Source organism: Oncorhynchus keta, chromosome 18, assembly GCF_023373465.1.
Source record: "Oncorhynchus keta strain PuntledgeMale-10-30-2019 chromosome 18, Oket_V2, whole genome shotgun sequence".
Classification (NCBI taxonomy): Eukaryota; Metazoa; Chordata; class Actinopteri; order Salmoniformes; family Salmonidae; genus Oncorhynchus; species Oncorhynchus keta.
Window position 1 is genome coordinate 2,158,900 of NC_068438.1, and position 27,359 is coordinate 2,186,258.

The following is a 27,359-nucleotide window of genomic DNA, read 5'->3' on the forward strand; positions in this document are numbered from 1 at the left end:
TTGCCCCCCGTGGACGTTTTGGATGTGGGTACGCAGATCCACGAGCCACTGCAGCCCCTCGTGCTGATTTCTGTTTTTTTGTGGCTCCCAGTCCCATCAAAGTTGACAGTATATTCCCTATTTAGGGGCACCCTAACGGTAACAAATGGCTCCCTATTCCCTATAAAGTGCACTTATTTTGACCAGAGGTCAAGTAGTGCGTCATACATGGAATAGGGGGTCATTTAAGATACAGCCCAGTAGCAAAGTAATTGACCTGGTCCTGAGAGAGAGCAGCGCTAGTGAGTCTGCTGCGATGTACAGTGCCTTGATGGAAGGAGAATACAGGCATGCAGACATGTCTCCACGGATGAGGCTGGCTTTGGGGTGGGCTGTGATGAGGCAGATTTGGTCATGGATATCCCAGATCTGAAAGACAGACAGTCATCAACTTTTTAAAAGGCCATTACACTCCAAAGCCAATGTTTTTCAGATGTTCTCAGACCTCAAAAGTAGTCTAAGGTTAAGATGAGTTCATGTCCCTCGCTATCGGTTGTGTAGATACAGCTACATGCCTCCACTTTTCAACCCCAAACGAATGGAAAAAATGAGCACTACGAGTCTAGATTACATTACATGGTGCTCATCTTTTCCATTCATGGATTCTGTCCTACAGCTGCATCTACCAAACTGATGGCCTAGGGTGTAGATTTATCTCAACAGAAGACCAATTTTGAGGAAAGTCCGGCAATAAGTTGTAGTTCGAAGGAGAAGTAAATGGTGTCCCACCTTGGCAGTGTTGTCCATAGAGACAGAAAATATACGGTTTTCCTCTGAGGAGATGAAGAGGTAGAAGATGGGAGCAGAGTGTCCCTTTAACACACCTGTGGGCTTCCTGTTATAGAACAACAACAGAGTGTCCCTTTAACACATCTGTGGGCTTCCTGTTATAGAACAACAACAGAGTGTCCCTTTAACACGCCTATGGGCTTCCTGTTATAGAACAACAACAGTGGCCCTTTAACACGCCTGTGGGCTTCCTGTTATAGAACAACAGAGTGTCCCTTTAGTCTACGCCTGTGGGCTTCCTGTTATAGAACAACAACAGTGGCCCTTTAACACATCTGTGGGCTTCCTGTTATAGAACAACAACTGTCCCTTTAACACACCTGTGGGCTTCCTGTTATAGAACAACAACAGAGTGTCCCTTTAACACACCTGTGGGATTCCTGTTATAGAACAATAAAGTGTCCCTTTAACTATTTAGGGGCACCTGTAACAAATGGCTCCTGTTATAGAACAACAACAGAGTGTCCCTTTAACACACCTGTGGGATTCCTGTTATAGAACAACAACAGAGTGTCCCTTTAACACACCTGTGGGATTCCTGTTATAGAACAATAACAGTGTCCCTTTAACACACCTGTGGGATTCCTGTTATAGAACAACAACAGAGTGTCCCTTTAACACACCTGTGGGATTCCTGTTATAGAACAACAACAGAGTGTCCCTTTAACACACGATTTGGTCATGGATTCCTGTTATAGAACAATAACAGTGTCCCTTTAACACACCTGTGGGATTCCTGTTATAGAACAACAACAGTGTCCCTTTAACACATCTGTGGGCTTCCTGTTATAGAACAACAACAGAGTGTCCCTTTAACACACCTGTGGGATTCCTGTTATAGAACAACAACAGAGTGTCCCTTTAACACACCTGTGGGATTCCTGTTATAGAACAACAACAGAGTGTCCCTTTAACACACCTGTGGATTCTGTTATAGAACAATAACAGAGTGTCCATTTAACAACCTGTGGGATTCCTGTTATAGAACAACAACAGAGTGTCCCTTTAACACACCTGTGGGATTCCTGTTATAGAACAACAACAGAGTGTCCCTTTAACACACCTGTGGGATTCCTGTTATAGAACAATAACAGTGTCCCTTTAACACACCTGTGGGATTGAAGATAGAACAACAACAGAGTGTCCCTTTAACACATCTGTGGGCTTCCTGTTATAGAACAACAACAGAGTGTCCCTTTAACACGCCTATGGGCTTCCTGTTATAGAACAACAACAGTGGCCCTTTAACACGCCTGTGGGCTTCCTGTTATAGAACAACAACAGTGTCCCTTTAACACACCTGTGGGCTTCCTGTTATAGAACAACAACAGTGGCCCTTTAACACGCCTGTGGGCTTCCTGTTATAGAACAACAACAGTGTCCCTTTAACACACCTGTGGGCTTCCTGTTATAGAACAACAACAGTGGCCCTTTAACACGCCTGTGGGCTTCCTGTTATAGAACAACAACAGTGGCCCTTTAACACGCCTGTGGGCTTCCTGTTATAGAACAACAACAGTGGCCCTTTAACACGCCTGTGGGCTTCCTGTTATAGAACAACAACAGTGGCCCTTTAACACGCCTGTGGGCTTCCTGTTATAGAACAACAACAGTGGCCCTTTAACACACCTGTGGGCTTCCTGTTAAAGAACAACAACAGAGTGTCCCTTTAATCATGCCAGTGCCTTACTGTAGGGCTGGATGAAAAGCCTGTACACCCAGTAGCATTGAGAGACATAAGAGTTTCCTGTGGGTTTCCTCACCCAGGAACGTAGGGGTTCCACAGACGCAGCACCCTGTCCATCCCTCCGGTCACCAGCAGGTTGTGCTGTTTGCTGAGGTCAAAGGTCATGACGCCCTTGTAGACATTGAAGACGGTCTGGTCACATGGTGCCCGGGGCTGAGGATACCCATTGTTATTAGAAAGGGCTCTCTTGGCCTTCCCATCCCGACACACCTCCCTGATTTCCCTCATCTGCTGCTCGATGTTGGTGGACGGGAGAACGCAGCCTGGGCATGAGATCGGATTTTGTTGTTTCAAAGTCATAAGTGATACATTCAACTATATCAATTAAACATAAAAGCACTAATATGCTGTTTAATATATGAGCATACCTACACTCTTACAGACAGACAGACAGACAGACAGACAGACAGACAGACAGACAGACAGACACTACCATTCAAAAGTTTGGGGTCACTTATAAACATCCTAAAATAACATCAAATTGATCAGAAATACAGTGTAGACATTGTTAATGTTGTAAATGACTATTGTAGCATTTTCAAATGGAATATCTACATAGGCGTACAGAGGGCCATTATCAGCAACCATCACTCCTGTGTTCCAATGGCACGTTGTGTTAGCTAATCCAAGTCTATCATTTTAAAAGGCTAATTGATCAATAGAAAACCCTTTTGAAATTATGTTAGCACAGCTGAAAACTGTTGTTCTGATTAAAGAAGCAATAAACGGGCCTTCTTTAGAATAGTTGAGAATCTGGAGCATCAGTATTTGTGGGTTCGATTACAGGCTCAAAATGGCCAGAAACGAAGACCTTTCTTCTGATACTCATCAGTCTATTCTTGTTGTGAGAAGTGAAGGCTATTCTACGCGAGAAATTGCCAAGAAAATGAAGATCTCGTGCAACGCTGTGTACTACTCCTGCTGGCTCGATGCTGGCCTTCTAGGCAAAGTTTCTCTGTCCAGTGTCAGTTTTCTTTTTCCCATCTTAATCTTTTATTTTCATTGGCCAGTCTGAGATATGGCTTTTTCTTTTTGGAGTCGCCCCTTCACTGTTGACGTTGAGACTGGTGTTTTGCGGGTACTATTTAATGAAGCTGCCAGTTAATAATATATAATAATATATGCCATTTAGCTGACGCTTTTATCCAAAGCGCCTTACAGTCATGTGTGCATACATTCTACGTATGGGTGGTCCCGGGAATCGAACCCACTACCCTGGCGTTACAAGCGCCATGCTCTACCAACTGAGCCACAGAAGGACCATGTTAAGGACTTAACTGTCAAGGCGTCTGTTTCTCAAACTAGACACTCTAATGTACTTGTCCTCTTGCTCAGTTGTGGACCGGGGCCTCCCACTCCTTTTTCTATTCTGGTTAGACCCCGTTTGCTCTGTTCTGTGAAGGGAACGCAAACTGGTTTCAGAAGAGTTTCAGAAGAAAGGTCTTTGTTTCTGGCCATTGTGAGCCTGTGTCAAGCCCTGGTCGAAGTATTTTGTGTTTATCTTCATGTATTGGGTCAGGCCAGGGTGTGGCATGGGTTTATGTATGTGGTGTGTATATATTGTGATTGTAGCTAGTGGGGTGATCTAGCAAAGTCTATGGCTGTCTGGAGTGGTTCTCAATCAGAGGCAGGTGTTTATCGTTGTGTCTGATTGGGAACCATATTTAGGCAGCCATATTCTTTGAGTTTGTCCTTAGTGTCCTTGTTCCTGTCTATGTGTTAGTGTACACAAGTATAGGATGTTTCGGTTTTCGTTACGTTTATTGTTTTTGTAGTGTTTGTATTTAGATTCGTGTTACGTTTGTTTATTAAAACATGGATCGCAATCTACACGCTGCATTTTGGTCCGACTCTCCTTCACACCAAGAGAACCGTTACAGAATCACCCACCACAAACGGACCAAGCAGCGTGTCAACAGGCAGGAGCCACAGGAGAGGCAACAGAGGCAGCAGCAGCAGGAGCAGCAGCAGCTGCAGTGGGAGAGGCTGCACAACTTGGAGAAATGGACATGGGAGGATGAACTGGACGGTAAAGGACCCTGGGCTCAGCCTGGAGAATATCGCCGACCCAAGGAAGAACTGGAGGCGGCGAAAGCTGAGAGGCGCAGGTATGAGGAGGCAGCACGGTGTAGCGGATGGAAGCCCGAGAGTCAGCCCCAAATTTCTTGGGTGGGGGCTCACAGGGAGTAGGGCTACGCTAGGTAGAAGACCTACGCTAACTTCCTGTGGTTACCGGGGGGCTAGAGAGACCGGGCAGGCACCGTGTTATGCAGTGGTGCGCACGGTGTCCCCAGTGCGGGTGCATAGCCCGGTGCGGTATATTCCAGCTCCGCGTATCGGCCGGGCTAGATTGAGCGTCGAGCCAAATGTCATGAAGCCGGCTCTATGCATCTGGTCCCCAGTGTGTCTCCTTGGGCCGGCTTACATGGCACCAGCCTTGCGCTCGGTGTCTCCGGTTCACATGCATAGCCCAGTGCGGGCTATTCCACCTCGCCGCACTGGCAGGGCGACCGAGAGTATTCAACCAGGTAAGGTTGGGCAGGCTCGGTGCTCAAGAGCTCCAGTGCGCCTGCACGGTCCGGTCTATCCAGTACCACCTCCACACCCCAGCCCTCCGATAGCAGCTCCCCGCACCAGGCTTCCTGTGCGTGTCCTTGGTTCAATACCACCAGTGCCAGCACCACGCATCAGGCCTACAGTGTGCCTCGCCTCTCCAGCGCTGTCGGAGCCTTTCTCCTCTCCTGCGCTGCCGGAGTCTCCCGTCTGTTCAGCGCAGCCAGAGCTGCCAGCCTGCATGGAGCAGCCAGAGCTGTCAGTCTGCATGAAGCAGCCAGAGCTGTCAGTCTGCATGAAGCAGCCAGAGCTGCCAGTCTGCAAGGAGCTGCCAGAGCTGCCAGTCTGCAAGGAGCTGCCAGTCTGCAAGGAGCTGCCAGTCTGCAAGGAGCTGCCAGTCTGCACGGAGCCGCCAGAGCTGTCAGCCTACATGGAGCAGCTAGAGCCGCCAGTCAGCGTGGAGCAGCCAGAGCCGCCAGTCAGCATGGAGCAGCCAGATCTTTCAGTCTGCCAGGATCCGCCAGTCAACCAGACTCTTCCAGATCTGCCAGTCAACCAGACTCTTCCAGATCTGCCAGTCAACCAGACTCTTCCAGATCCGCCAGTCAACCAGACTCTTCCAGATCCGCCAGTCAACCAGACTCTTCCAGATCCGCCAGTCAACCAGACTCTTCCAGATCCGCCAGTCAACCAGACTCTTCCAGATCCGCCAGTCAACCAGACTCTTCCAGATCCGCCAGACTCTTCCAGATCCGCCAGACTCTTCCAGATCCGCCAGTCAGCCAGACTCTTCCAGATCCGCCAGTCAGCCAGACTCTTCCAGATCCGCCAGTCAGCCAGACTCTTCCAGATCCGCCAGTCAGCCAGACTCTTCCAGATCCGCCAGTCAGCCAGACTCTTCCAGATCCGCCAGTCAGCCAGACTCTTCCAGATCCGCCAGTCAGCCAGACTCTTCCAGATCCGCCAGTCAGCCAGACTCTTCCAGATCCGCCAGTCAACAAGACTCTTCCAGATCTGCCAGTCAACCAGACTCTTCCAGATCTGCCAGTCAACCAGACTCTTCCAGATCCGCCAGTCGGCCGGGATCTGCCAGAACTGCCAGTCGGCCAGGATCTGCCAGTCGGCCAGGATCCGTCAGTCAGCCAGGATCCGCCAGATCCGCCAGTCAGCCAGGATCTGGTAGATCTATCTACCTGCCTGAGCTTCCTCTCACTCCTGAGTTTCCTCTCAGTCCCGAGCTGCCTCAGTCCCGAGCTGCCCTTCAGTCCCGATCTGCTCCTCAGTCCAGTGGGGTTCTGGGTGAGGACTACTAGGCCATGGTCGGCGGCGAGGGTGGACTATCCAGGGACGCGAGGAGAGGGGACTAAGACATTGACTGAGTGGGGTCCACGTCCCGCGCCGGAGCCGCCACCATGGACAGACGCCCACCCGGACCCTCCCTATTGTTTTGAGGTGCGTTCGGGAGTCCGCACCTTAGGGGGGGGGTTCTGTCACGCCCTGGTCAAAGTATTTTGTGTTTATCTTCATGTATTGGGTCAGGCCAGGGTGTGGCATGGGTTTTTGTATGTGGTGTGTATATATTGGGATTGTAGCTAGTGGGGTGATCTAGCAAAGTCTATGGCTGTCTGGAGTGGTTCTCAATCAGAGGCAGGTGTTTATCGTTGTCTCTGATTGGGAACCATATTTAGGCAGCCATATTCTTTGAGTTTGTCGTGGGTGATTGTCCTTAGTGTCCTTGTTCCTGTCTATGTGTTAGTGTACACAAGTATAGGCTGTTTCGGTTTTCGTTACGTTTATTGTTTTTGTTGTGTTTGTATTTAGATTCGTGTTACGTTTGTTTATTAAAACATGGATCGCAATCTACACGCTGCATTTTGGTCCGACTCTCCTTCACACCAAGAGAACCGTTACAGCCTGTAATTGAACCCACAAATGATGATGCTCCAGATACTCAACTAGTCTAAAGAAGGACAGCTTTATTGCTTCTTTAATCAGTACACATAATTGCAAAAGGGTTTTCTAATGATCAATTAGCCTTTTAAAATTATAAACTTGGATTAGCTAACACAACGTGCCATTGGAACACAGGAGAGTGATGGTTGCTAATTATGGCCCTGTGTACGCCTATGTAGATATTCCATTTTAAAAAATCAGCCGTTTCCAGCTAAAATAGTAATTTACAACATCAACAATGTCTACACTGTATTTCTGTTATTTTAATGGACAATTGTTAATAATAATAATAATAATTGGCAATGTTGAAGACAAGTATTGAACCATAAATGTATTTAGACCATCAGACCAAAGGGCCTGCACACCAGAAGTGAGTTTGAACTTGAATACATCCAGCTGAGATGAGAATATGGATGTGACAATGAGTAATTACCTATGACGAGGGAAGAGGCTTCATGATTGGAGGTGGAAACAATCGCACAAATGTCTGGAAAATATTTCACCTAAAATGTAAAAGAAATCTCAAGGTATTGTTGTGTGTAAAAATTATGAAAATATACATCAGTGCCTTCAGAAAGTATTCATACCTCTTGATCTATTCTACATTTGTTGTGTTACAGCCTGAATTCAAAATGAATTAAATTGATTATTGTCTCCTCCATCTACACACAATACCCCATAATAACAAAGTGAAAACATGTTTTCAGAAATGCTTGCAAATTTATTGAAAATGAAATACAGAATTGTAAAGTGTAATTATTCACACCCCTGAGTCAATACATGTTAGAATCACCTTTGGTAGTGTTTACAGCTGTGGGTCTTTCTGGATAAGTCTCTAATAAAAAAATGTACACACCTGGATTGTACAATATTTGCACATTATTATTTTACAAATTCTTCAAGCTCTGTCAAGTTGGTTGTTGATCATTGCCAGACAGTCATGGTCAAGTTTTGCAATAGATTTTCAAGCCAATTTAAGTCAAAACTGTAACTAGACCACGCAGGAACATTCAATGTCATCTTGGTAAGCAACTCCTGTGTATATTTTGCCTTTTGTTTTAGGTTATTGTACTGGTGAAAGGGGAATTTATCTCCCAGTGTCTGTTGGAAAGCAGACTGAACCAGGTTTTCCTCAAGGATTTTGCCTGTCCTTAGCTCTATTCTCCTTATTTTAATAAAACATGTTTAATGATGACAAGCATAAATATAACATGATGCAGCCACCACCATGCTTGAAAATATGGAGTGTGGTACTCAGTAATGTGTTATGTTTGGGGCAAATCCAATACAACACTTTGTATTCAGGAAAAAAAGTGAATTGCTTTGCCACATTTTTGGCAGTATTACTTTAGTGCCTTGTTGCAAACAGGATGCATGTTTTTGAATATTTTCTTATTCTGTACAGGTTTCTTTTCACACTGTCAATTAGTTTAGTATTGTGGAGTAACTACAATGTCCATTCTCAGTTCTCATATCACAACCATGACATTCTGTAACTGTTTTAAAGTCATCACTGGCCTCATGGTAAAATCGCTGGAGGGTTTCTTTCCTCTCCGGCAACTGAGTTAGGAAGGATTATTGTATCTTTGTAGTGACTGGGTGTATTGATACACTATCCAATGTGTAATTAATAACTTCACCATGCTCAAAGGGATATTCAACGTCTGTTTTTTATAACCATCTACCAATAGGTGCCCTTCATTGCGAGGCATTGGAAAACCTCCCTGGTCTTTGTGGTTGAATCTGTGTTTGAAATTCACTGCTCGACTGGGGGACCTTACAGATAATTATATGTGGGATACAGAGATGAGGTATTCATTCAAAGATCATGTTAAACAATATTATTGCACACAGAGTGAGTCCATGCAACGTATTATGTGACTTGTTAAGCACATTCTTCGTCCTGAACTTATTTAGGCATGCCATAACAAGGGAGCTGAATACTTATTGACTCACAACATTTCAGCTGGTGAAGTGTGTAAAAATGATCAAGCAAAAGTACTATAGTGGGCATATTTGTGCATCAGGGCCAGTATTCATGTTGAGTCTATGGGGAGAGAGGGTCACTCTTTTTGTACCATTCACAATCATCTAACAGGCAGAAATGGTTATTCCATAGATAGGCAAAAAAGGTATCCCAGTGTGCATCGAGAAAAACTAAACGTCACCTTTGTCACCCAGTCCTGGTGGACCTTCCATCGAATGTATGTCACATTCTGAGAAAGCACTGCGTTGTCTATCCCGATGTTAGGCACATTCTCAATTTTTGGTAATTTCTTCCACATTCTGCAAATAAAGATGTAGAACTGTTTGAAACAGCACTAAATGATATTTACAGTTACAGTGTTGGCACAGAGATGTTTGGCTGTCACATATTCTGTGCGAGTGCGACCAATCTGTTCAACGACATCACATTCCCATAATTATTTACCAGCAAAGAAATGACAAATTAAAAAGGAATACTTTGAAATGTCTCTATTTGTGTGCAAACCACCCTCTTCGTATCACATTAAAAAAAATAAAAAATAAACTGATATACTAGATTTGTTATCACCCAAAACCTCAAATTAGGCTATTAAGCTATACATTGCCATGGAAACAGTAGACAGCCATTTTAAGTTACATTGGCCTTTTTTCCTAATACCTTTTTGTTGACTTAACAATTTACCTTTAAGATGATGATGCATTCCTGTGATTGTTCAATAGATGCATAAAGTTAACATAAAAAAAAAAACATGTTTACCTCAGAGTCTCCCCCACGGAGGTAATTAATATGATATTCACGCAGCCCTAGAAAGCAGAAAGAGAAAAATAACCCTTTATAATTAATGAGCCGAGTGGCATTTAACTTCTCCTCTCGGGTAATTTAATCTGTTGTCAAGCAGAGAGAGGATTTACATTACCTGGGAGTCTCCATACAAAATAGAACACTCATCAGGTCCGGTGTAGCTGCGGGGGAGAGAAAGACAGGAAAAACACTAAAGCAGGTCTCAGATCAGATTAGACATTAGTGAGACATGGTTTAGGCTGCCAGTGTGTGATCTGGTATAGCATGGTTGAGACTACCAGTGTGTGATCTGCTATTAGTGAGACATGGTTTAGACTGCCAGTGGGTGATCTGGTATTAGTGAGACATGGTTTAGACTGCCAGTGTGTGATCTGGTATTAGTGAGACATAGTTTAGACTACCAGTGGGAGATCTGGCATTAGTGAGACATGGTTAGACTGCCAGTGGGTGATCTGGTATTAATGAGACATGGTTAGACTGCCAGTGGGTGATCTGGTATCAATGATACATGTTTAGACTGCCAGTGGGTGATCTGGTATTACATGGTTTAGACTGCCAGTGTGTGATCTGGTATTAGTGAGACATGGTTAGACTGCCAGTGGGTGATCTGGTATTAGTGAGACATGGTTAGACGACCAGTGGGTGATCTGGTATTAGTGAGACATGGTTAGACTGCCAGTGGGTGATCTGGTATTAGTGAGACATGGTTAGACTGCCAGTGGGTGATCTGGTATTAGTGAGACATGGTTAGACTGCCAGTGTGTGATCTGATATTAATGAGACATGGTTAGACTACCAGTGTGTGATCTGATATCAATGAGACATGGTTTAGGCTGCCAGTGCGTGATCTGGTATTACATGGTTTAGACTGCCAGTGTGTGATCTGATATTAATGAGACATGGTTTAGGCTGCCAGTGTGTGATCTGGTATGACATGGTTTAGACTGCCAGTGTGTGATCTGGTTGATCTGGTATTACATGGTTTAGACTGCCAGTGTGTGATCTGATATTTAATGAGACATGGTTAGACTGCCAGTGTGTGATCTGATATTAATGAGACATGGTTAGACTGCCAGTGTGTGATCTGGTTGATCTGGTATTACATGGTTTAGACTGCCAGTGTGTGATCTGGTATTTAGTGAGACATGGTTAGACTGCCAGTATGTGATCTGATATTAATGAGACATGGTTAGACTGCCAGTGTGTGATCTGGTTGATCTGGTATTACATGGTTTAGACTGCCAGTGTGTGATCTGATATTTAATGAGACATGGTTAGACTGCCAGTGTGTGATCTGGTTAGACTGCCAGTGTGTGATCTGGTGATCTGGTATTACATGGTTTAGGCTGCCTGTGTGTGATCTGATATTAATGAGACATGGTTTGACATGGTTTAGACTGCCAGTGTGTGATCTGGTGATTAATGAGACATGGTTAGACTGCCAGTGTGTGATCTGATATTTAGACTGCATGGTTTGACTGCCTGGTGATCTTAATGAGACATGGTTAGACTAGTGGGTGATCTGCCATGGTTAGACTGCCAGTGTGTGATCTGATATTAATGAGACATGGTTAGACCAGTGTGTGATTAGACATGGTTTGCTGCCAGTGCGTGATCTGGATTCATGGTTTGACTGCCAGTGTGTGATCTGATATTAATGAGACATGGTTTAGGCTGCCAGTGTGTGATCTGTATGACATGGTTTAGACTGCCAGTGTGTGATCTGATCTGGTATTTAGACTGCCAGTGTGTGATCTGATATTTAATGAGACATGGTTAGACTGCCAGTGTGTGATCTGTGAGACATGGTTAGACTGCCAGTGTGTGATCTGGTATTACATGGTTTAGACTGCCAGTGTGTGATCTGGTATTTAATGAGACATGGTTAGACAGTGTGATCTGGTATTTAATGAGACATGGTTAGACTGCCAGTGTTTGATCTGATATTAATGAGACATGGTTAGACTGCCAGTGTGTGATCTGATATTAATGAGACATGGTTTAGGCTGCCAGTGTGTGATCTGGTATTTAATGAAACATGGTTAGACTGCCAGTGTGTGATCTGATATTAATTAGACATGGTTAGACTGCCAGTGTTTGATCTGATATTAATGAGACATGGTTAGACTGCCAGTGTTTGATCTGATATTAATGAGACATGTTTAGACTGCCAGTGTGTGATCTGATATTAATGAGACATGGTTAGACTGCCAGTGTTTGATCTGATATTAATGAGACATGGTTAGACTGCCAGTGTTTGATCTGATATTAATGATACATGTTTAGGCTGCCAGTGCGTGCTAGACTAGAGGCTCACCAGTAGTCCAGTCTCAGAGGGACTGTCTCCAGGGAACTGATCTGACAGTACGGCTCTAGAGAGGACAGCTCATACAACTGGATCTCTCTGTCTCTGTAACACAGGACACACCGACAGGAACGTTGTCCCTGATTGCGTTCCAAATGGCACCCTAATCTCTAGTCCTAGTGTGCTTCTTTATAGCAGTGCCCATGGTCAAAAGTAGTACACCATATAGAGAATAGGGTGCCATTTGGGACACGGCCTCTAACTCCTACCATGGGTATAACAGGTCACACTGTTCAACTGAGACTCAGCCATCTGGGAATTGACCATGATTAGCGGTGGAACACAGATGTTGTCAAGAGAGGGCGTAGCAATAGACTGCACTAACACGAGACAGTAAAATGAAGGAATTTGTGCAAAAGTAATGCTCTAGTTACTTTTCAGCTAAGCCTACATTCTGAAACAGACAGTACACAGCTCTTACCCTGTTCCCATGATAAGTTTGTTGTACTGTGGCATGGTGATAAAATCAGTTGCCCATTTTGGTTTTCTGCTCACTGGTCTTTCATGCTGCATTCAAAGCAAATCATTGAATTTAATTGATGAAAAATTCAAAACACATTTCCAGACTATGACATTTCCAAATTAGGACCAAACTAGGACCACACCCTCTGAGAAGGGTGTGGTCCTACATAAAAAAAGGACAAGTCTACTTCCTCACACTTCAAAACTACTCACTGACACACACACACACACACACACACACACACACACACACACACACACACACACACACACACAAACACGCTCTTGCTCCTCTTCAGGTTGAGCTCGGGGCTCCAGTAGTAGACAGCCCCATCCTCGCGGACGGTGATGATGGTGCCATCGGGGGTGGAGTGGACGCGCAGAACGGGCTCTCCGTGGCTTAGGGCCCTGACCGTGGCTGGCAGGGAGAACGCCACCTGTTTGCTGCGCAACACTGACTCCTCCTTCTCTGTGTACTCCAACTGCATGTACGTACAGAACTCATCCTGCAGGAGATAGGGCAATGTCACATCAATATAGTACTTTATTTATTCCACAAGCTGCAATAGGCAATAATGCAGGCAAGCAGTGCGAATACATATGACAAATAACATGAGACATATCAAATGGAGATAATAGTTATTAAAAACATTTGTGGTGTAGGATAGAAGTGCAACTCAAGTGTGATCATCAGCAGTTGTGATATACATATATGTACAGTATACTCTAGAAATGGGATATCAAACCAAATTCCTGGGATCAGGCTAAAATAAAAGACTTTGTTTGACATGGAATCAAACCCAAACATTTTGAATGCCAGTTTCATGGAAATTGTACTTAATATTTTGTCAGTTGCTTTCCTTGGGCAGTCACCATTCCACTCTAAGGGGAATAAATATTTTGTGACCTGGGTAAAGGAAATGAATCTTATCATCTCACCCATTCAATCCTCCCCTGGCCAGAATAATCGATCTTCATGAATAGTTCTTGGATCTGGGCATTGTTCTGACGTTCACAGAACAAAGGAATGATGGGAGAGACAACAACAACATAGCTGAGTCCAGACATCGTTATCAGGGTTGTTAAAAATACAATGAAACATTTACAGTGTGACAAATAGAAAACTATTTTATTTAGAGAGAGAGAGAGACAGAGAGAGAGACAGAGAGAGAGAGAGAGAGAGAGAGAGAGAGAGAGAGAGAGAGAGAGAGAGAGACAGAGAGAGAGAGACAGAGAGAGAGAGAGAGAGAGAGAGAGAGAGAGAGACAGACAGACAGACAGACAGACAGACAGACAGACAGACAGACAGACAGACAGACAGACAGACAGACAGACAGACAGAGAGAGAGAGAGAGAGAGATCGAGAGAGAGAGAGAGAGAGAGAGAGAGAGAGAGAGAGAGAGAGACAGACAGACAGACAGACAGACAGACAGACAGACAGACAGACAGACAGACAGAGAGAGCGAGAGAGACAGAGAGAGAGACAGAGAGAGAGACAGAGAGAGAGAGAGAGAGAGAGAGAGAGAGAGAGAGAGAGAGAGACAGAGACAGAGACAGAGACAGAGAGAGAGAGAGAGAGAGAGAGAGAGAGAGAGAGAGAGAGACAGAGACAGAGACAGAGACAGAGAGAGAGAGAGAGAGAGAGAGAGAGAGAGAGAGAGAGAGAGAGAGAGAGAGAGAGAGAGAGAGACATATACAGAGACAGAGAGACGGCATGAGAGGGGGGAAGAGAGTTCTATTTCACTTGCTTTGGCAACGTAAACATGTTTCCCCATGCCAATAAAGCCCATTGAATTGAATTTAATTGAGAGAATGAAAGAGACAAAGATCCAGCCATTTATTAATCTGTCTGTCTTATAATTAAAAGTTGCGTCATCTTGGTGCTTTTACAGTTCCATTGACACTTACTATGTTGTGTAAGCCCAAACACTTCTTCACTATCAGTCCAAAGTTCAACACATCCAGTGATCTTTGGCCACCCATTTCAAATTCCTGCAGAGGAGAAGGTGTCATTAAACGCATTGGATCACTGAATTCCAAATCGACCCCAAGCCCCTACTTCTGTAGATTTGAGGATTGGATATGCATTATAGTAATAGCTTCATCTTGCCTTCTGATTGGCTAGGGTTCGATTGGAATTAATCACATATATCCATAAGGAAAGACCATACTAGGTCATCCCAACAACACATTCTCAAACCATATTAGAAATGTACCTCAAATGCCAGTTTGAGCTTTGTCAGGCTTTCAAGGGATACACTCTGCTCAATCTATTTGGGGGAAAAAAGACGCATTTTTGTCATTATAGTGTCACAAATGATATATTTTTTTAAGTAATTCCACACAGGAATGAACAGAAACTTCAGATCAAAGCAGTGTTTTAATACACAATAAGATAATAATGGAATTGGAAAATTGTTTCAGAATTGTTCCATTACTACTGGAAAATGAAGAACAGTGGAGAGGTGACAAATCAAATTGCTCCTTCAATTCTCACAGCCCATGCAAGACTCCACTTACCAGCCAGTTAATGAACTCAGAGCGCTAGAGATACAAGGGAGTGGAGCGGAGGGGACAAGGTTGAGAGAGGACTCTGGCTAACATGGCACACAATTTCCATTTAATTAACAACACACTAGGTGGCAACGTTGAGTGGGGGTTAGACCCCCGTTTTAGTGGTCCTGAGATGCAGGCATCACTCAAACATACACTCACAAACACTCATACACACTAACACATACACGTAACAATATGGCTTCTGTCCCTCTCCATGTCCCAACCTGGGCTTGAACCAGGGACCCCCTGAACACATCAACAACTGCCACCCAAGAAGCATCATTACCTATTGCTCCACAAAAGCTGCGGCCCTTGCGGAGTAATGGAAACAACTACTTCCACTAACTAGCTAATCATTTCACATCAGCTACACACACACACTTACCCGAGACACAGCAATGCACACACCCACACACACACACACAGGACAAACAAACACACTCAAATACATTCAATCTTACACTGCACACACAAAGTGGAGGGTGGGGGAGAGCTACATCTCTGTATGTTCCTAGGGGGAGGGCGGTGTGACACCTTGACGTGGTGACATGCCATGTTCTCTGTTAATAATGGCCTCTCTCAGATGTGACAACAGGGTCTCCTAGCAACAGGCCTTTCATGCCTTTCATCCAAGGAGCCTCTGATCTGTCATTAATGAATATCAGGGATAAACACACTAACAAACTCCTGGACTGCCTGTGTGTGTGTGTGTGTGTGTGTGTGTGTGTGTGTGTGTGTGTGTGTGTGTGTGTGTGTGTGTGTGTGTGTGTGTGTGTGTGTGTGTGTGTGTGTGTGTGTGTGTGTGTGTGTGTGTGTGTGTGTGTGTGTGGCAGATGTGAAATGACTAGCTAGTTAGCAGATGGGAAATATGGGGAGGTACTATATACAGTGGGGCAAAAAAGTATTTAGTCAGCCACCAATTGTGCAAGTTCTCCCACTTAAAAAGATGAGAGAGGCCTCTAATTTTCATTATAGCTACACTTCAACTATGACAGACAAAATGAGGGGAACAAATCCAGAAAATCACATTGTAGGATTTTTAATGAATTTATTTGCAAATGATGGTGGAAAATAAGTATTTGGTCACCTACAAACAAGCAAGATTTCTGGCTCTCACAGACCTGTAACTTCTTCTTTAAGAGGCTCCTCTGTCCTCCACTCGTTACCTGTATTAATGGCACCTGTTTGAACTTGTTATCAGTATAAAAAAGACACCTGTCCACAACCTCAATCAGTCACACTCCAAACTCCACTATGGCCAAGACCAAAGAGCTGTCAAAGGACACCAGAAACAAAATTGTAGACCTGCACCAGGCTGGGAAGACTGAATCTGCAATAGGTAAGCAGCTTGGTTTGAATAAATCAACTGTGGGAGCAATTATTAGGAAATGGAAGACATACAAGACCACAGATAATCTCCCTCGATCTGGGGCTCCACGCAAGATCTCACCCCATGGGGTCAAAATTATCACAAGAACGGTGAGCAAAAATCCCAGAACCACACGGGGGGACCTAGTGAGTGACCTGCAGAGAGCTGGGACCAAAGTAACAAAGCCTACCATCAGTAACACACTACGCCGCCAGGGACTCAAATCCTGCAGTGCCAGACGTGTCCCCCTGCTTAAGCCAGTACATGTCCAAGTCCGTCTGAAGTTTGCTAGAGAGCATTTGAATGATCAGAAGAAGATTGGGAGAATGTCACATGGTCAGATGAAACCAAAATATAACTTTTTGGTAAAAACTCAACTCGTCGTGTTTGGAGGACAAAGAATGCTGAGTTGCATCCAAAGAACACCATACCTACTGTGAAGCATGGGGCTGTTTTTGTGCAAAGTGACCAGGACGACTGATCCGTGTAAAGGAAAGAATGAATGGGGCCATGTATCGTGAGATTTTGAGTGAAAACCTCCTTCCATCAGCAAGGGCATTGAAGATGAAACGTGGCTGGGTCTTTCAGCATGACAATGATCCCAAACACACCGCCCGGGCAACAAAGGAGTGGCTTTGTAAGAAGCATTTCAAGGTCCTGGAGTGGCCTAGCCAGTCTCCAGATCTCAACCCCATAGAAAATCTTTGGAGGGAGTTGAAAGTCCGTGTTGCCCAGCAACAGCCCCAAAACATCACTGCTCTAGAGATGATCTGCATGGAGGAATGGGCCAAAATACCAGCAACAGTGTGTGAAAACCTTGTGAAGACGTACAGAAAACGTTTGACCTCTGTCATTGCCAACAAAGGGTATATAACAAAGTATTGAGATAAACTTTTGTTATTGACCAAATACTTATTTTCCACCATAATTTGCAAATAAATTCATAAAAAATCCTACAATGTGATTTTCTGGATTTTTCTTGTCATTTTGTCTGTCTGTCATAGTCTGTCACAGAAGGTGGTCCTTCTGTAGCTCAGTTGGTAGAGCATGGCGCATGTAACGCCAGGGTAGTGGGTTCGATTCCCGGGACCACCCATACGTAGAATGTATGCACACATGACTGTAAGTCGCTTTGGATAAAAGCGTCTGCTAAATGGCATATATTATTATATTATATTATTTTATTAGTTGAAGTGTCCCTATGATGAAAATTACAGGCCTCTTTCATCTTTTTAAATGGGAGAACTTGCAGAATTGGTGGCTGACTAAATACTTTTTTGCCCCACTGTATCAACAGTTAGCTTACTTGTGGAGATCGAGAATTGAATCAATCATTGCATTTTGGGTGCATTTGAAACATGTGTAACCACACGATTCAGCATCAAACACCGGGACTATGTCAGGGTTCTAACAGGAGCCATCACACTGCTAGAAGAAATGGTGCTATATAAGAACCAAAAATATAAGGGTTCATTTCATTTAACCATCTAAATGTTTTATAAAGACCCACAAAGCATTCTTATTGTTTAGCAGTGCAGGACAATCATTATTTATATGAGACTGGGAGGGAGCATCACTCTCATAACCCCATTGCTCTCCAAATCCTTCTACTGACTGACTTCGACTACTGACTCCATTAATATTTCTACCTGAGGCAGAATGTACCTGTTATCACATGGAAGTCCTTAAACGGGCAATCTGGGATTGGTACATCCATTTGTTTTTACTTTTACTTAATGATATATGACCATTGATTGTTGATTAATGTCATTTAACCTCTTGATCTTAGTTCAACTGTTTGACACCATCAGAACCCCAAAATGTAAGGTGGTTTTACTTTATTGTTTGTAATGAATTTATAAACAAACATTGTTGAGCTTCAAAACATGGTTCAAACTATCATTTTGATCTCATGAATGGTCAGTTCTTGCATCCGTAGCTCCATCTATTTTAGAGTGGCCCTTTAATTAACAGCTAAACTATAAAGAGAATCTGCTATCTAGCCAAGCTATTTCAGCAGAGCAGTATTCTCATTAGATGACCAAAGACAGAAGAGGCTAGCATGGAATCCACACAATATTCCTCTGTTTCACTATTGTCTGACTTTATCGAATAGAGCAATGTTCAATGTTTAATTCCAGTGACAGTCTATTAAGAAGAGACAGTGATAGACAGACAACTGTAGGGGCCAAGGTTCAGGTCAATTCCGTTTTCAATAAAGTCAATTCATGAATTCACTTCCTGGATTTCTGGAATGGACTGAATTTATTCCTAACACTGTAGTGACAGTTTGGGATTACCAATCTCAGGGTTGCTCCCCTTTCTCCAGTCCGGTTGAAGGTTGTTATTTGTTTCAATGGAAATCCCTTTAGCAAGACCCAGTAATTGTGTTTGCTTTTGTACACAGCCTTCACTGGTCCTGGTAATTCTCTGCCTGCCAGAGGCCCTGTCATGTAATGAGAAAATCGATTCTCAACTTCATTCAAAATGTCATTTCTGGCATAACCTCAAATTGATTCCTCCCTTGGGTGTCTGGGTGTCTTCAATTCTACTCTACTGACACCTTAAGGTTAAACTCATCATGATACAGATTCTATGAGTCAGTCAGTCAGCATTTCAGCCCAGTTTAGTTTAAAGGTAGGGGATGGGGCTGGTGAAATGTAACCACTTTCAAATTCATAGACGGGTCAAACAACTAAAACAAATCTTCAAATGTTTGTGTAACATTACCTTTTTAGGTACCCAATTCGTATTTTAATTCATCAAGACTGTCTGTCTGTGTCACTTGTATCCAGCAAAAAAGAAAATTACATTTGCACTTCCACCATTCCAGAGCTTTTTACATCCTCGTGGAGACACGTTCGTGAATAGTGAACAATTAGGCCACTGATTCGTTAGCAACCTTGACGTCTGTCTATACCTGTCTCTAAGTAACAGGTGCCCAACAAACCTTCCTCTGCTGCTGGCTGATAACCAATGCCTAGTAACACCACCCAGGGTATGAGGAAGGTAATGGGTTGGTAGTCACAGACTATATAATAATCCCACAGCATCAAACCACATTCATCTTCCAAAATGTGTTTTCAAGACCTACATCGAGAATAAATATTCAAGAGAATTAATTAAAAAGCCGACTTCTGTCATAAAAACTATCGAATTTGAATATTGAAACAATTTTGCAAATGTCTGAGAGCCAGACAGCAAGGTTTATAGAAATCCCCACTGTTGAAAACAAAATGTTAGTCTAAAAGAAATATGAGATAATGTCTAGATGCTTTTTATAGTGGAAATCAAGATTATAAATTGCTTGGCTGGGCTGATGAGAGAGTGGATTGCGCAGCCAGATGGAACAGAGTAAATAGGCATTTTAACGTCATGGATTTAGCCAGTGGAATAGACACCGGCTTGAATGTATTTTTAACCAATCAGCATTCAGGATTAGACCCACCCGTTGTATAATGGGAAACAACGTATTTTGCTTTTTAGTCCAGAACTAGGCTTAATCTCAGTCAGGAAAACTGTCCTTTAGGGTGGTATACCTTGAGCTTGCTGAGGCTGTGTGTGGGATCGTCACTGTAGAGTAGTCGTGACCTCAGTTTGACCTGGTCTCCCATGGTTACAGAGTGGCGACGGTTCTCCTGTCTCAGCAGCTCACGCTCCAGCCACTTAGGAGGTGGCCTGTCCTCTGACACAGCCCCCAGGTACACCATTGCGACACCAGGGTCCGATCTCTCTCCCCGCTGCTCGGGCCCCGACATCTTAGTCCCTCGCTCTCCTGCACTCCCCAGCTCAGCAAAGACGCTGTGGAAGAAAAACCCAAAAGTCGCAGGTTAAGTCCAGAAAAGAAGACCCTGTGTAATTGGTGCTCTGACCTAGAGGGGATCCAACCTTCCATTTTCTTGCTGCGTCCACACAGGCAGCCCAATTCGGATCCTTTTTTCATGAATTGGTCTTTTGGCCAACCAGATCACCTCTGAAAAAGATCTGATGTGAAAAGATCTGACGTGATTGGTCAAAAGACTAATTAGTGGGGAAACTAACCGAATTGGACTGCCTGTAGAAACGCAGCCTTAAAGTCAATGCTGTGAGAGGGAGGAAAGCCCTGTTTGCAGCTACATCCACCAGATAATACAGTCAGTCTAAAAAGCCTTCCAGACAAACCAAACACACAGCAGACGGAGGTTGCAAAATAAGTTGTTCCTTACGTAATGTGCGTTAGATAACTACTGTACATCAGCGGGAGTCTGTGTGTATAGCAGAACTTCTCTGTGAGGTTATAAACTTTGCTTGACACAGCCACTTTTATGACAAATTCCGCATGATCTGGCAATTACAATTTTGTTTACCAAAACAGAAGATAGGAGGGGGGCTAGGAATAACAGCATTCAAATCTTATCAAATCTGGGTAAATGTATTTAAACGGAGCTCAACTGAATTTGGTTTCCAGTGCTACATGGTAAATGTAGAGCTGTGCCACCGAGGCCACTTCCACAACCCCTTGACAACAGTCAACAGGCTCTGAAAAATAGGCATTCTGCTCCTTTAGAGAGCAACAACATTGCAGTGCAACAACGCAAAAGCCTCAACCCAAACCACCTGTCACCCCAGCTCAACCTCGTTAGCCCCATGCTGAGATGAAAGCCCACACTGAAAAACAGCAGAGCAAAAAAAATGCGATAATCAATTAGAAAACCAGCATGGAATCACGGCTGTTCTGCTGTTAAAAGCAACAACAACGCAGTGGCTCATGACTGAATCTCAAACTGACAGGAGAAGCAAAAGCAGAGGAGAAGTAGAGGCAGAATACCTGGACACATTCTGAGCCTCTAGTTTCCCAGCAGCTGAAGAAGGGCGAATTTTCTTCCACAGCGGCATCCCAGTAGTCTTTGTATGTCTGTGTCTGTTTGTGTGTCTGTCAGTGTTCACTTGTCTGTTAGAGTGGAGGAAATGGAGGAGCTCAGCCTTTCAGAACCAGTTCAGCGCACAGCCTCTGCTTCTCAAGGTCTCACATTACCTGACACAGTTCACCTGGACTCACGTGGGTGGCTCTCTGGTAACTAAGATACTCCCTGGTAACTAAGACACAAAGATAACTACCGGATGCATTTCTGCTAATATTGTCTGTTCCACAAAGCAGACAGAACCTTGGATTAGATCTAAAGGGCACTACACTTATTGGTGTAAACCTGCGTAGTTGTCATGTGACTGCCATGTTATAATGATAGTATTATACCAACAACTGTCTCTGAAACCTCATTCTGACAGCCTTTTAAAACAGTAGGAATACCCGTGGCGACCCGTCATTCAGGGCAGGTGGGGCAGATTATACCTTCATTATAACATGGCAGTTACATGACAACCACCCACGTGAGTCCGGGTGAACTGTGTCAGGTAATGTGAGACGTTGAGAAGCAGAGGCTGTGGGCTTAACTGGTTCTGAAAGGCTGAGCTCTTCCATTTCCTCCACTCGAACAGAGTGTTGGAGGCCCTAGTTGAAATTGTGTTGTGGGGGGGGGCACCACACCTTGTGCATTTTAGAGTTAATTCTGTGCAATTCTACACATTTTGTCAAGGGGCATAGAACATTTTGCCATTTTAAAGCAAGTTTGCTGCAATTCTACACATTATGCCATGGGTTGGAAGAGAACATTTTGCAATTGTATAACTATTGTACGATTTTACTCATTTTGCCACGGGGTGGAGAGAAAACCTGCTGATGCACAACCACATTTTGAAATTGCACACTGTGTATTCTACTTCAACTGAGTTCCAAATGTATTTATTCAAATTTGTATTCATTTTTTGGGGGAAATTGATCTGCAACCTTACAAAAGCGGGACCAGGGGCTGCCAGTTGCCCATCCCTGCCCTATATAATATTCCCTACTTGTCAAAAGAAAAGGGAATAAGTTGCCTTATAGCAGCGGCATTTGCGATTGGTCTACAACAACAAAAGGTTCTCATATTTTTATTAAAGTATATATATTCTAATTCATAGGCTAAGTTTTAACTGTTCATAGAAGTCCTCTAAATGTGTACATTTTCCTGTTTAAAAAATATATTGTTCAAAACAAGCTGTAAATACTTACTACTCTGCCCCTCAGTTACTGCCAGCAGCAGCAGCTCCGTCTCCGTGGGCGCATAGTCCATGACATTGCTTGGATTGTTTTGCCAGCTATTTGCTATGAGAGGGAATTGCCCCAATGAAATCGCAGGATTTCATAGCATAACACTCAACAGCACAAAGTAAATGGACCGTCCTTGGGTGCTCAAATGTATGTCCGTTCTGTCAGAACTTCTGGGTCTGCTCTACGCTCCCTCCCAATGAGTTTCTTTCTCCAGATGGCTTACTTCCGCACGTGAGACTAGATCTGCTCTATATCAGGTACAGATGACGCTAAAGCAAAAAAAAAAAGACAATAATTAACTTGGAAATAAATCATCATAACAGTCATTGTAGCCTGGGACCTGATAAACCAGACAACTACATCTAACAAGAGTTGAAGGACAGAAGGATACACTAGCTAGAACCTTCTCATCGCGGATCTGGTAAGAAAAAAAAGCATGGCAAATTTGATTGTTTCTACTGTAGGTGACTGGGTGACATGTTGTGTGGACTAAAATAGCATAAAACCGAATGATTTACAAAGCATGATCAAATTAAATAGCACGCCACAGTCAGGTTTTTGAAAATGTTAGATTTTTAACTAGTTTATCTACCTTTAATAAGCAGCTAGCCTACTAGCTAGTTAGCGCCATAGACAATTTCAACACTTTCTAATCTAATATTTGATTAACTCGGAAATATTAAGTTATTTCAGGATGAAACTTAACTTGCTTTGTGACATTATGTTTGTCACGCTCTGACCGGTTTCACCTGTTCCTGTTATTGTCTCCACCCCCTCCAGGTGTCGTTTATTTTCCCCAGTGTATTTATCCCTGTGTTTCCTGTCTCTCTGTGCCAGTTCGTCTTGTATGTATACAAGTCAACCAGCGTTTTTCCCGTTCTCCTGCTTTTCATATTCTCCTTTTTCTAGTCCTCCCGGTTCTGATCTTTGCCTGTTTCTGGACTTTGTACCCGCCTGGCTGACCATTCTGCCTGCCTTGACCATGAGCCTGTCTGCCACTTTGTATCTCCTGGACTCTGATCTGGTTTGACCTTTTTGCCTGTCCATGACCATTCTCTTGCCTACCCATTTGGATTAATAAACATTGTAAGACTCCAACCATCTGCCTCCTGTGTCTGCATTTGGGCCTCACCTTTTGCCTTGATAGTACAAACTGGCCATGCTAGAACTAGCATCTCTTTTTTGTCCGAGTTTAAAAGCTAAACATTTGCCGCCATCCACATCCTTATGTCTGAAACACAGGCTTCCAGGGAGAGCAATTTTGGGGCTTCACCATGTTTCATTGAAATGTACAGCTGTGTATTATCCGCATAGCAGTGAAAGTTAACATTATGTCACCAAGAGGTAAAATATATGGTGAAAACAATAGTGGTCCTAAAACGGAACCTTGAGGAACACCGAAATGCATAGTTGATTTGTCAGGGGACAAACCATCCACAGAGACAAACTGATATCTTTCCAACAGATAAGATCTAAACCAGACCAGAACTTGTCCGTGTAGACCAATTTGGGATTCCAATCTCTCCAAAACAATGTGGTGATTGATGGTGTCAAAAGCAGCACTAAGGTCTAGGAGCACGAGGATAGAGAGCCGTTTATTATGTTCAACATAGGAGGGCCAAGCACAGGAAGCAGCTCTTTCAGTAGTTTAGTTGGAATAGGGTCCAGTATGCAGCTTGAAGGTTTAGAGGCCATTACTATTTTCATCAATGTGTCAAGATATATTATTTAAAAACTTGAGTCTCTCCCTTGATCCTAGGTCCTGGCAGTATTGTGCAGACTCAGGACAACTGAGCTTTGGAGAATACACAGATTCAAAAAGGAGTCCGTAATTTGCTTTCTAATGATCTTGATCTTTTCATCAAAGAAGTTCATGAATTTATTACTGCTGAAGTGAAAGCCATCCTCTCTTGGGGAATGCTACTTTTTTTAGTTAGCTTTGCGACAGTAAATTTGTGATTGTTCTTATTTTCCTCAATTAAGTTGGGTAAATAGGATGATCGAGCAGCAGTGAGGGCTCTTCGATACTGCACGGTACTGTCTTTCCAAGCTAGTCGGAAGACTTCCAGTTTGGTGTTGTGCCATTTCCGTCCCAATTTTCTGGGAGCTTGCTTCAGGGATCGGGTATTTTATGTATACCAGCGAGCTAGTTTCTTATGACAAATGTTTTTTGTTTTTATGGGTGCGACTGCATCTAGGGTATTACGCAAGGCTACATTTAGTTCCTCAGTTAGGTGGTTAACCGATTTTAGTACTCTGACATCTTTGGGTAGGTGGAGGGAGTCTTTTAAGGGCATCTAGGAATCTTTTGGTTGTCCGAGAATTTATAGCACGGCTTTTGATGATCCTTGGTTCGGGTCTAAGTAGATTATTTGTTGTGATTGCAAACATAATAAAATGGTGGTCTGATAGTCCAGGATTATGAGGAAAAACACTAAGATCCACAATATTTATTCCACGGGACAAAACTCGGTCCAGTGAGTTGGTCCGGAGACATGTTGGGCAAAACCCACTGAGTCGATAATGGCTCCGAAAGCCTTTTGGAGTGGGTCTGTGGACTTTTCCATGTGAATATTAGTCACCAAAAATGTGAATATTTTCTGCCATGACTACAAAGTCAGGGAACTCAGTGATGAATGCTGTATATGGCCCAGGAGGCATAGATTTCATGACTAGAAGCTCAAAAGACGAAAACGCAGTAATTTTTTAATTTGCTTTCGTAAATGTTAGCAACCTTTGCGGGATGTGCGGGGGATATAGTCAATAGCGTAACCAGGAGGAGAGGCCTCATTTAACAAATTAAATTCATCAGGCTTCAGCCATGTTTCAGTCAGGCCAATCACATCAAGATTATGATCAGTGATTAGTTCATTGACTATAACTGCCTTGGAAGTGAGGGATCTAACATTAACTAGTCTTATTTTGAGATGTGAGATATCATAATCACTTTCAATAATGACAGGAATGGAGGAGGTCTTTATTCCAGTGAGATTGCTAAGGAGAACACCGCCATGTTTAGTTTCGCCCAACCTAGATCGAGGCACAGACACCGTCTCAATGGGGATAGGTGAGCTGACTACATTGACTGTGCTATTGGCCGACTCCACTAAGCTGACAAGCTGGATAAAAGCCTGCTGCCTGGCCTGCACCCTATCTCATTGTGGAGCTAGAGGAGTTAGAGCCCTGTCGATGTTAATAGATAAGATGAGAGCACCCCTCCAGCTAGGATGGAGTCCGTCACTACTCAGCAAGCCAGGCCTGGTCCTGTTTGTGGGTGAGTCCCAGAAAGAGGGACAATTATCTACAAATGCTATCTTTTGGGATGGGAAGAAAACAGTTTTCAACCAGCGATTGAGTTGTGAGACTCTCATCACTCCCCCTAACTGGGAGGGGGCCAGAGACAATTCCAGGATGACTGTTTCATCCTAACATCGTTGGTACTGATGTGGATAACAATATCCCACTCAAGAGGCATATGCCATCTAGTGGGTGCCATCTAGTGCCACATTTCTGTAACAACACTTCACCTAAACCTGCTTTAGAGGCATATCCTGTGTCTTTGGTTTTGCACTTTTCATCACCGAACCTCAGTACTGGAGCATGCATGGTTAATGCCTTCAGCTGCTCCAACTCTTTCTGTTCCAACACCACTCTGTAGTTTTACACAGTACACTTCTCATCTGACTCGTTTGAGTTGCCAAATTAGGTACATATTTGCCCACATAGTTAACCATGCCTAAGAATCTAAACTAGAAATATATTCACAGAATCATAGAACACTATGTAATTATGCCATTAAATTAAATCGTAATAAAAAATGCTTTTATTGATTATAAAAATTACTCTACAAAGGTATGGAATACAGTTATTGTCTTACTTGGTACATCTATCTCATCACGCCCATCTAGTGTGGAGGTTGATGAGAGAACAATAACAAAACCAGCTCATATTGACAATCATTTAGCAGATTTATTTACAATGAAAATGTATTTACTGAGCGATAATGTAAACACCCATTCTTCCAAACAAGCCATTGTCCAGATTTTAGTGAAGCATTTGATTTAGTGGATCATTAAATCATTGACAAAATGATTGTATTATGGGTTTAAGGAGGCAGCATTGAATTGGGTGCAGTCATATCTAACTGACAGGAAACAGTAAACCTATAATCAATGGGTCGTTTTCTTCCCCTCATGCTTTAAACTGTGGAATACCGCAGGGCAGCTACCTTGGGCCATTTCTTTACTATATACTAACGACCTTTCTTATGTAACTCAAGCTACTATATTTGCAGAGGATACTACAAGTTATACAGCAAGACAATTGTTTCAACAGGTACAGCAAACTCTGGGAAATATCAGGGAGTGGGTTTACCAAAGCAAACTAGTTTTGAACACCAAGAAAACCAAGGTTAAGTTGGTCTGTTCCTCCAGGAAAAGGCCAACACAGCATACAATTATGGGGGAGTACAAATTGAGGAAGTGGCAGAAACCAAACTACTAGGAGTGCAGCCAGACAACTGCTTATCATGGTCATCTCAAATAACTCATTTATGTAAAAAAATATATATATATATAATTAACTGCATGCATGATCAGAAAGATAGCTAAA

General features: G+C 43.4%; 1 protein-coding gene across 7 annotated transcripts in view; it reads right to left on the reverse strand.

Moving 5' to 3' along the window:
* wdr95 (WD40 repeat domain 95) overlaps positions 1-23,073 on the reverse strand; it is a 37,731-nt gene extending 14,658 nt beyond the window's left edge. For 2 of the 7 annotated variants that reach the window (XR_004828325.1, XM_035791444.2), the window contains exons 1-15: positions 21,429-21,618; positions 20,161-20,422; positions 14,913-14,966; positions 14,605-14,688; positions 13,636-13,701; positions 12,972-13,202; positions 12,656-12,741; positions 12,187-12,279; positions 9,985-10,030; positions 9,825-9,871; positions 9,250-9,367; positions 7,515-7,584; positions 2,592-2,838; positions 769-874; positions 257-408 (exon numbers count right to left, since the gene is read on the reverse strand). Coding sequence is in view for 6 of the 7 variants with exons in the window: in XM_035791444.2 (XP_035647337.1) it covers positions 257-408; positions 769-874; positions 2,592-2,838; positions 7,515-7,584; positions 9,250-9,367; positions 9,825-9,871; positions 9,985-10,030; positions 12,187-12,279; positions 12,656-12,741; positions 12,972-13,202; positions 13,636-13,701; positions 14,605-14,688; positions 14,913-14,966; positions 20,161-20,422; positions 21,429-21,496 (1,730 nt within the window). In the remaining variant the exon portion in view is untranslated. Of the gene's footprint in view, positions 1-256; positions 409-768; positions 875-2,591; positions 2,839-7,514; positions 7,585-9,249; positions 9,368-9,824; positions 9,872-9,984; positions 10,031-12,186; positions 12,280-12,655; positions 12,742-12,971; positions 13,203-13,635; positions 13,702-14,604; positions 14,689-14,912; positions 14,967-20,160; positions 20,423-21,428; positions 21,619-22,705 lie in introns of those variants that run through there. The other 5 variants (XM_035791440.2, XM_035791437.2, XM_035791438.2 and 2 more) reach the window with 4 other exon arrangements.
* Positions 23,074-27,359: the final 4,286 nt, after the last annotated feature.